We start from the raw sequence: 10,879 nt of genomic DNA on the forward strand, positions 1-10,879 counted from the left end.
CTTCCTACTACACTCAGATAAGGTTTCTAACCTCGAGAAAGCCAACCAGCTCTCAGACATTCCACATTTTTTACTTTGTAGGACAGTTCTCCACTCAGAGCCTTGTTGTTTACATTAACGAATGTGAAAGTCTGACTCTGAGCTAGAGTGGATCAGAAATAATAGTTGAGCAGTGAAAAATGAGCAAGAAGGGGTTCCTAGAGTCAAATAGAGTGACAGTAGCTATACAGGTGAGGAGTAATGATGAACCCTAAAAGGAATGGCTATCGTTAGCCAGTTACTGTAGGATCCAATAGCTTCCCACACCATTTTATCACAACACTAAATATTAACTGATGTTCCCGATAACCTTGAGTAATCAAGAAAAGGTCAGTTTATGTTCAATATACCCTATTTAAAAGCAGGCAAGTATAAAATGCATTTTAGAATGATTCCTGTGAAGAGGTTAAAAAATATCAGAAGTGTTTTAGACACCTAGAAAATTCTTTCAGATGGACTCCCATGCATGTACATGGAAGTATGCATAATTAAATAGGGAAATATTTATTAAGGGTGTTACATGCAAGTTTTATGCAAGACACTGTCAAGTGGCCCAGGAAAGACCATGAGTTGCTTTTCAGAACCTTATAACCAAAGAAACTGCTATAAAGAACATACATGAAAGGATGGTCCATCGACTATATGAAACAAATCTATACTGACACAAAGGAAAAGCACTGTAATTAATACAACTGGATTTCATGTGGGAATAGTGCATGTGACTGGCAGCGAGGTGGGGAAAGGGAAGGTGGTTCTGAAGAGGAAAGCTCTCAAAAATTCACTGAAAGCTGGGAAAAGACATGTGGCAGGGAAGGAGTCGAATGCTTTCCCCACGAGGGGAGGTGAGGTCAGGCTGCCCTGCCTACTGACCGTGAAAGTCCATCACCGTCATGAGTCACCTGAGTTCACAGGAGAAGTCCACTTAATGACATCATAAGGCAAGACAGAGTGAAGGCACCAGAGAATTTAAGAGCTGAAAGGGAACCTTCCCACATCGGCGTGTATGGACTCACAGACACAGCTCCTTTAAAGACGCAAGCGTCAGGAGGCAAAAGCCCTCAGCCCTGGAACATGACACTCTGCAAGTGAGTAAAGGAGAAGGAGACAAAAGTGTCTCAGAGTAACTGGCAGGACTCAAGTCTGAGACCACAATGTAATTATAAGTTCTACAGATTACATTAAAGCAAATCACTGAAATGGAAAAAAAATTAATAGAAAACAGTCACATTTTGTCTTCTTAGTCAAATAACGAAACATCATCAAAGTGTGAATAGAGAGGAAAATGTAGATCTGATTATAAATGTATGCATTTAAACACGTTTCCATATTGCTGTTTTCCTGAATTTCTACTTTGCTTAGCAGCTTTGAGTTAGAAACTTTTATAACAAGGTTTAGAATTAAGGGCCAAGAAAGCGTTTCAGCCTGATGCTCTCCAGAGCCAGTGAAGTATTTCTCAATCTATCAGGTCCTTCAAAACAGAAATTGCTACCAGTATCTGCTCTGTTCAGAGAGCTAGAATATTGCAGATTTACCTAGCTGTAAATAAATCTGTCGAGGAAATTTAAAAAATAAATTAATCACAAAGTGCTTTACAACGCATTCCCATTATCATTCCTTCAAGAGACGAGGCCCCTGTGGTGCAGTCTGCAAGTGCATTCTCGAAGGAGCCTGTAGCAGGAAGCACAGTGTCCACATGGTTTCTTGGTCCCCACGGGGCCGGCATCCCATCAGATGCAGTCACATCCTATCTCCCTCTCTTTATTCCCCTTCTTCTTGCTAATAGTGTTACGTACTCTTGTGAATAAAAGAAAGTTTCATAAAATGAGGTAAACAACGGTTCAGTTTCCACTCTACAGCTGCCAGGACCTATCCCACACCCCTCTGATATGGGAAGCCTCAAGTGCTCTCTATGACAGGCCGATCCTGAGACAAGAGGGGAATATTCTTGCACGTGTGTGTGGAAAGCAGCTTTTAGAGCCCTTCCCCCAGTTCTGAAAATAAGCAGCAGGCACGCTTAGCAGAGGGCTCTGTGTTACGTGCAGATCAGAGCTTCCAGATAAACAAAACAAGGGCAGAGTCACCAGTTTCTAATTAATCTAATTGTGGCACAGCCTGAACTTATCCAAAGTTACCTGCTGGCCACAGCGGAGCCACCTGTCAGTGGGCGTTGGCAAGGACAGAGACGTTCCCTTCGCTTTCCCCTGCACAGGGACTGGCACCAAGAGGGGCAGGCATTTCACATGAGGAATGCGTGCGAGCAAGCAGATCTGCACATGCAGAAACGTCAAGCAAAATTGGATGCTTTGCTAAAACCTCCCCGTTACTGGAAACACTGACAAATTATGAAACAAATGGGCTTGTAAATCCCATGACATTTTATCAAACAAATACATTTTCTTCCTATTTCACATCCATGTACCAAGTATTGCAAATAGAAAAATTAAAATGACATTCATAAATAGGAAATAACTAACTCTAAGCAAATAGCATAGGATCCTGTCTATAATTCTGTAGATAATTAATTATTTAATAAATTAAAGAAGACTGAGTATCAAAATGAGTTTGTTTGTTTAAAAAAAAACAAAACACCAGAGCAAAATAACCAGCAGAGCCAAACCCCTGCCATAAGCACAAAGAACACTGTCCTTAGTTCAGCTGCAACCCTGCCGACAGGCAGGGAAATGCACTAAATGACCTTTTCAGTCTGAAGATTTATGATGGGATTCCATGTAATTCTAAAACTAAAGGGAAAACAAGAAGATAAAATGCTTGTGGCCCTAAGAAACATTCAGAAGAAGTGTCACAAATCAGAATGGGGGCCAGGAGTTGAGATGGGGGATAAAAATGCGTATCGTATCTACAAGCACAGTTATACATGCTGTTTATTTCTAACAGTTACAAATAAACACACGCAGCCACGCTCGCAACAGTAGTGGGGTTTAAGACACCTATTGTCCAGTGGGGCCTGCAAGAGGCAGGACCTGCGAAGGGGGCAGGAGAGTGAACTTGGAAGCCAGGTGGCAGGCACACCTCAAGAGATACGGTAGGTTAGGTTCCACACCACTGCAACAAAGCGAGTAATAAACTTTATGCTGGCGTAGGATCTTGCCTTCAAAGTGTAAAAACAAAACAACAAATGAACAAAACACACCAGCCATATAGCTAAAAAAAAATGAAACAGCAAAATGAAGTATGGCTGTACTGGATTGGTCTGGCTCCTTGACTTACTTTCTGACTACGGTAATGACAGGAACTGCACCTCACAGAACTGTTAGGAGGTTAAAACAAGTTAACACACATAGCAAGCTCTCTGTCAGTGTTAGTTGACTTTCCTGCTATCATCACTGTTAACCAGGCTGATGAGACACACCAGGTGTTGGCAACATGAAGAACCTTGGGAAAAGTCAAGGTGTGAGCCAACGGAGGCACGTGGGGGCCACAAACTCCTGGTACAATCACAAAACCTGCCACCAACCGGACCACCTAACACGGAAAAGGCCAACCAACTCAAGACAGGAATGAAAAGAGAGTCTTGAAAAATCAGAGCCCTGGCCCTGGCTTGGGTGTGGGGCTTGAATCCTGGTGCTCTCCAAGCTGTGTGGCAGTTAGGAATGAGGAAAATAACGTAGAACCTGTTAGTTCAACAGAACCCAGCGGGCCCTGGCAGAGGCCACCACCAATTCATCCCACAGAGTCACCTCCACAGGCCAGGGTAGAGTTTTCAAGAGGAAAAATCACACTGAGTACTGAGCAGAGGAAATAAAAGCAGACTCACAGCCAGACACGTCCGGAGTAAAACAATCCGAGAGAATAAACAGATTACACACAAATCCTGCAGACTTCTCATCGGCAGTAATAGATGCCTGAGGACAATGGAATCACGCCTTCTAAGTGCTGAGGGGAAATAACTGTCTACTTAGAATTCCGCGCTATCATTCAAGAGCTGGGGAGAAACAGAAAGGCCTGGCGGCAAAGACAAACGCCGCGAGCACATCACCCACAGACCCAGAGCAAGAAATAACAACACAGGCAGGAAGGAGCACCAAAAGGGGAGTGAGATGTAAGAAACAGTGTTTGCCAGAAAGGGAAGCAATCAGATGGGAGTCTCCTCAAACTTCACAACCCAACCTAAAAAGCTGCCTTTACCAGCGGGCAAAGGGGCGCATCTTCCCTGAGGCTACAGTGGGAGAGCTGTCTGCCTCCTAGTTCTCTGGGGACACCCCGATGTCTCAGGAACTGATTCTCTTGGTATTGTCCTCTCCCCTGTACGTTACTCCTTTAAAGCCAATGTTTAGTTGGTGGACAAAGCATTACAGACAAGTACTGTTGCCACCACCCTCACTTGCCAGTCCTGTTTCCTGGCAGAACCACCTTCGGACCTTTGAGCTGTCCTGTCTGGCATCTATCTTCCTATTTTAAATAACATGCTGCGCCAGGGACCCTGGCAAATCCACCACCTTCTTACCAAGGCTCGTGGCCATTTGCACCGTGACAAGGGAGGATTGTACTGTGACAATCCTCCTTTACTCTGGGAAAAAGACAGACCTGGTAAACTGTCCCAACGACACAGTGTTCTCGCTTTTAGGACATGGAGTCACAAGACGTGGCCTATTCCATTTCCATTTATGTAAGTTACAAGGTGAGATATTCTGCAATACTTTTATATTTTACTCTGTCTCATAATAATAACCAATGCTTGTCGCTTTATCATATTTCTATTAAGAACAAAACACACTGGCCCTAAGTGCAGCTCCAGGTAGGCTGAGTTACACCGAAGTCCAAACAACCAGGGTGGTAGGCAGGTTGGTCACTTCACCCCCAGAGGAAACATGGAAACCCACCACATGCATGAGCTTGGGTGTGAATGATCTAGAATGTGGACGAGCTCACTCCTCCTAAGAGCAGTGCAGGGTGGTGTTACAGGGATCGGATAGGCGAGTCTGTCACTGTTTGGAAGAAAGAAGAAAAATGTCACCAGCACAAGGCTGAGGAACCAGTAGAGGTAATATTTGATTATTAATATTATCTTTATATAAAGCGTTTAAAATTTGTGTTGAAAACACTTTTGACTTTTGAGAGTTCTAAATATTTCACTCATTGTGGGTTTTTTTTTTTAAAGTAACAGGAAATATTCACTAGCCAAGAAACAAAGACGAAAAAATAGCTGACCAAATAAGGACCTAAAAGGAAGAAGAGGCCTCCCCTCATCTGTGGCCAAAAATGTTACATTACTTTTTTCTTAGTTTATCAATTTAGAACATGACTTCTAGTTATGGTAAATAAGAATCTAGTTCGTTTATTTCCCAATATCCAAGTTATATCAATTTTTGTTAAATCGGTAGTTGGCGCTTCTTCCATATTATTATGTAAATGTTTCTCCGCTGAGCTGTTAGGTATAGTTTGCCTGCATTTCCTTTCTTGAATGTTTAGTGTTACCTAGAGTTAACGGGTCTCTTTCATTTGCTTCATTTTTATTACCTATTGCTTATTATTCTCAGAGACTCCAGTTTATATGTAAAATCTTTTTTATACACAAACATTAGGCATTTGCTGTTCCCACTCCACCTCCCTTTCTTCTTGAAACCTCCCTGTTCTGGAGTCTTCCACCCTCACCTCCCATCAGGCCCTCTGGGCCTGCTGCAGAGCTAACGATCTGGAACCTCTTCATTCCTCCAGGAAGTTCCCATGAAAGTGGGAATTTTTTTGAGAACCTGCCTGTCTGAAAACATCATTATTTTACTGTCACACTTGATTCATAGTAGAGGGTACAGAATTCGAGATTTGGATAATTTTTTTCCTAAGATTTTTTTTTAAGGCACTCTTCCATTTTCTTCTAGCATTAAGTACTGCGTCAGCCCAATGTTTGGTTACTTGTCCTTTGCAGGCAACCTTTCATGTCTCCTTTGTAAGTCCTGGTATCTTATTTTTATCCCTGCAATTCTTACATGTCATGAAGACACGCCTGCCCAGGAGACTATTTTTACTCCTTGCTCAGGGTTGTTGGCAGGCCCTTTCTGTTTGGAGATGTGTGTCCTTCAGTTCTGGGAAACTAATCTGTGTTACTGTTTGATAGTTTCCTCTTGCCTATTTTCTCTCTCCTGGAACTCCTATTAATTACATGTTGGACATCTTGGATTGATCTCATTTTCTGTTTCCCCCTATTACTCAATTCTTTGTACGCGTGTTGTACTTTCTAGATTTTCTTGATTCATCTTCTAACTTTGGGTTTGGGGGAATCACCATAATTTCAACCTCTAAGAAATCATTTTTACTGACTGTTCATTTTTAAAAAGTAGCGCCATGCCCCTATTTCAAGGATGCAGTGAGCTTCTCTTATCTCTTGAGGATATTTATAAAAGGTTTTACTTTTTAAAGTATTCTTTTACTTTGTGCATTATCTATTGCCTCTTATTTTAGTTTTCCTTTTATTTTTGGCTTTGTCTATTATGTTGTAGAATTTCCTCAAATATCTGGTGATTTTTGACTGTCAATTTATGTTTTAAAGTAAGGTAACAAAATGTTGATTAAAAGTTCTATGTAAATATCCAGGACTTGTTTTCTTGTGAGCTTCACTCCAGGACACTGGGGTGAGCAGGTAACTTTTTTCCTGAGAGACCTCAGCCCCCAACCACTAATTCTTCCCCATGGAGACATGTAATTCCAAACAAGTCCCTGCAGGCGGAGGGGAGGAGGGGAAGAGGAGAGAAGGTTGTGCCAGGTCACTTCCGCTCCTCACACTGGGCAGGGTAAAGGACTGAAAGGGCTCTGGAGTTCAGAGCATAAACTGTCTAATACAAGTGCCTTCTGCTCTGCCTGAAGTCTTCAGGAGTGTTTCACCAGTTGAACTTCTCCCCAAACTCTAAGCATCTGTGGGGGTGGCACAGTTGCAGAGAGTCAGGGAGGGGACCTTAGGTCTAACTGCTCTGTATCCAGACTGAATTTATCCCTCTGTCTTCATGTCTCTCTGGCTTTCCACAACACTGAAGCTCCTATCTCCATCCTTTCTGAGGCTGCATAGGGCCCAACACCTCATTTCTCACTAGCATCTCTTTCTGCCGGTTTTCTGTCCCTTTCTGTAGGTGGTAATGAACCCTGCTCTGCTAAGTCAGGCCCTCTTTCGTCTACCTGCTCCCATGCACTCAGGTCTTGTCTCTCATTGTCTTGGAGGTTTATACCTTTTAAATTCTTTTACTATTATTTCAGTAGAATTTCCATGGGGTAAAGAGAGAGAATAAATGTATATGTCTGATTTGCCATATTAATCAAATGCCTCTTTAACTGCCCTTTCTGTCATTGGCTCCTACTCATCCGCATTTTAAGGAAATTATTTTACTGCAGTAAGAATATGCAACATAAGATCTACCCTCTTAAAACACATTTTTAAGTGTTCAATACATTACTGTTGACTGTAGCTCATCAGCATTGAAATTCTCAAATCTCTTTAATATGAAGGAAATTAGGACTAACAAAAATGTTTTTCTTTTTTTTAATTTTATTTTATTTATTTACTTTTAGAGAGAGGGGAGAGAGAGAAAGAGAGAAATATCAATGTGTGGCTGCCTCTCATGTGGCCCCCACTGGGGACCTGGCCTGCAACCCAGGCATGTGCCCTGATTAGGAATCAAACTGGCGACCCTTTGGTTCACAGCCTGCACTCAATCCACTGAGCTACATCAGCCAGGGCTAAAAAAAACTTTTCTTGTTTCCACGTCTCCTTTCGCCTGTTGCATTCTTTTCTCCTTCCTAGGCAAATTTCTTCTTCTTTTTACTTTTTAATTCTCACCAGAGGACACATTTCCATTGATTTTAGAGAGAAAGAAGAAGGGAGAAAGAGAGAGAAACATTGACAGCTGCCGCCAGTACACGCCCCAACTGGGGAGTGAACGCACAGCCTAGCACATGCCCTGACCTGGGATCAACAGCAACTTTTTGGTGCACAAAATGATACGCCTCCCCAAACTGCTACACCTTTGAACCCAAAGGCAAGGTTTATTGCTCATTTTTTCCAGTTTATAGCTAGTATTTAGTAGACATTCCAAAATGTGTATGAAATGAGTGAATAAACATATGAATACACACGATACTTTGACTTAAAAACAACTATAGAGATGGGTCTTTAGAAAACATTTAGTCCATTCTCCTTCATCCAAAATTCCCTAAACAAGTATTTCCTAAGAGCCATGTCAAGATATTAAAACAAAGAAATCGTTATCGATGTTCAATAAAACAGAAACATTTTCAAACAGACAGGAGAAATTTATTAATGTAGAGAGAATTAAAGAAAAACCTTACCGGCAGAGTTCCAGGCAGAGATGCATCGAAAAATGATACCAAGGAATTTGGAGGTGCCACAAAGTGGACTTGAGATCCAGAGAAGAGTTTCGAATTGGAGGAGATCTGGGCATGAATTTCCAGACCTACCACAGCTGCCCATTCGTGTTCACTAAAGAGAAAGATATAATGGTTAAGAAATAGTTAGATCTGTTACTGTAAGTCAATTTCTATGCGCCTAAACCACAAATGTTACTTTCCTATTTGTATTTAACTTATTAACATTTTATTTCCTTACATTGAAAAGTGTGTCATCTTGTCTTAGTGATTAAATAAAAAGCAATTCATAATGAACACCTACAAGACCGGCAAAATAAAATTCATTTACGATGTGGCATAGAGTTCATTGTACAAACAATAACGACAGAAAAAGGAAAAATTTGACATCTTAAAACAATTTAGAAATGGGTATCAGGTGTTGCCAACTGCTTGGCTGACTTCAGTGAAAAGCAGCCTTTTCTAAATTAACGTGTTATCAATTAATCACTCAATAAATGAAGAAAGCTGAACTTGCAAACATTTTAAGAATATCAGAAATCTACTGCCAGAGAAATAATGGCAAATAGTTGCACATCTCATTATTTTAAAAAGAAATTTTCAGTTATGTTTTGAATTCATTTATAATAATGGCTTGCAAATAAAATGATTAGTGACATGAATGTAATCAATCACTACTACATGATACTCTCCTGGAAATTTTGTGTAAAGGAAACCATTAAACGAGCAGACTTGACATTTTTTTGGTACCCGATCACTTTCTGTTGCCAAGATCTAATTCCAGTTCCCTTTGCTGGTTTGTTTATGCTTGACTGCTGTGAAGAAGTTGTTAAATGCTACAATCTCTCTTACCCGGTCACTCCCGTTATGCCTCCATGAACATTGCACACCCAGATCCCTCTGAAACCCGTGTATCCTGGACAACTTGCACATAGCCTGTTCACACATCCTCTCCCCAAAATTCTGTCCCTACCCTGCTCTTCTCCCAAGCAATTTTCTGTATGATCTAGTTGTTTACTTGTATCAGATTTTGACTCAATCATTTCAACATATAAAGTTTTATAACTACATGAGATTAATTCCTTTTTTTAACAGCATGTAATTGGCGAAATTAAAGACTTTGTTAAAAATCCTGTATGTTACGAAAACATTATTCAAAGTATTTTTGGTGTCTCATTACATGACAGAAAAAATACTTTCCATTCAGTGAGATAATTTATGAAAAGTATAGAAACTGAATGTTTCTGGATATTTTCCCTCTATTCCTCCAATTGAAAAGCAAAAAGTAATACCAACCTCACTATCTCAAAGGATTCACGGAATATTAGGCATGTGCCTTACACTTAAGTATTTAAAAAGGAACTGTCTTACATAGTGAAGTATAAACAGTGGTTCAGAGGATAGCTAGTAAAATGAACAAAACTCTCTACTCAACCAGAGGAAAGAGTTCTTGTACTGGCTGCATACTCTTAGGTGTAGACAAATCTGTTCAACACAAAACACTTCCACAGACAGGTGGTGCTTTCTGACTAATGACATTAAGCCATTGCTATCCAGAGCTTGTAGGTAAAGGCTCCCCTTCTGCCTTCAGAACACAGCTGGCCAAGAGTAGCGCTAAATGTCAGCTAAGTAAGATCCCGCTTCTAGCGTCACAGACCCCATTGCTGCTGCTATTAATAAGGCGACTGGATCCAGTGTTCTGTGTAGCTTCGGAGTCTAGAAAACACCTGGGAATTTACACTTGCGAAGCTATTTGAGGAAAGAGGTTTACGTGTGGAGGCGGGGCTAACAGAGGGCAAGTTCTGTGCTTTCAGGGCTGCAACTTAGAGCTCAACACCCTCCCGCTCAAAACTTAAACAAAAAAACGTCTACACTGAACGCTGAGCTGAGTGGCCATCATTTCCCCAGCCCCGCAGTTCCACCTCACACTGAAGTGGGCATTATGGGATGAAACAATATACCCTTTCCTCGGCTTCCCGGCCGTGACGAGGTGCTGCGGAGCCACTGAGCTCTGCCCCCTTTTTCCACTGCACCGGTACCCTGTCGGGGCCCCTCTTCCGCGGCGAGAACTGTGGTCAATGCAGGCTAAAGCCCAACGCCTTCCAGGGCAGCACCAGAGCAGCACGGGCGCCGCCATTGCCCCTCCGGAGTCCTGGTCAGGTGACACAGCCTCCCTCTGCCGCGAGGGCCTCTGGGAAGCGTGGTTCTGGAAAAGTGTAAAGCTCTAGAAGCTCCGCCCGGAAGACTTCTATTCCCGGGGAGCCCTGCGAATGGGAGTCTGCCGGAACCCTGGCGGAGAGGGGAGGGGAGGAGAAATAGAGGAGAGCAGCGGAGGGGTTCCGCCTGGAGGGGGGTGACTCCTCCTAGCGGGGTGTTGGGGCTGTTTGTGGCTCTGAACTCGTGTATGAGTTTGCGGGAGGGGCATCCAAAGCTAGGGAACCTGGCCAGGATTTTGGACTATAAATTAACTTTTCGAGATGAAGTCGACGTCCTTGACATAGCGCGAAGGCTT

At 42.2% G+C, this 10,879-nt stretch overlaps 1 protein-coding gene across 1 annotated transcript in view; it reads right to left on the minus strand.

Moving 5' to 3' along the window:
* The window catches only part of GATB (glutamyl-tRNA amidotransferase subunit B), a 71,737-nt gene extending 61,194 nt beyond the window's left edge, over window positions 1-10,543 (minus strand). Inside the window, exons 1-2 of the mRNA XM_037168094.2 lie at window positions 10,329-10,543; window positions 8,332-8,482 (exon numbers count right to left, since the gene is read on the minus strand). Coding sequence (XP_037023989.2) covers window positions 8,332-8,482; window positions 10,329-10,504 — 327 coding nt within the window. The 5' untranslated portion in view covers window positions 10,505-10,543. The remainder of the gene's footprint in view (window positions 1-8,331; window positions 8,483-10,328) is intronic.
* Between the last annotated feature and the right edge of the window lie 336 nt (window positions 10,544-10,879).

The sequence above is a fragment of the Artibeus jamaicensis genome, unplaced genomic scaffold (assembly GCF_021234435.1).
Source record: "Artibeus jamaicensis isolate MK-2021 breed Jamaican fruit bat unplaced genomic scaffold, CSHL_Jam_final scaffold_537, whole genome shotgun sequence".
NCBI classification, from domain to species: Eukaryota; Metazoa; Chordata; class Mammalia; order Chiroptera; family Phyllostomidae; genus Artibeus; species Artibeus jamaicensis.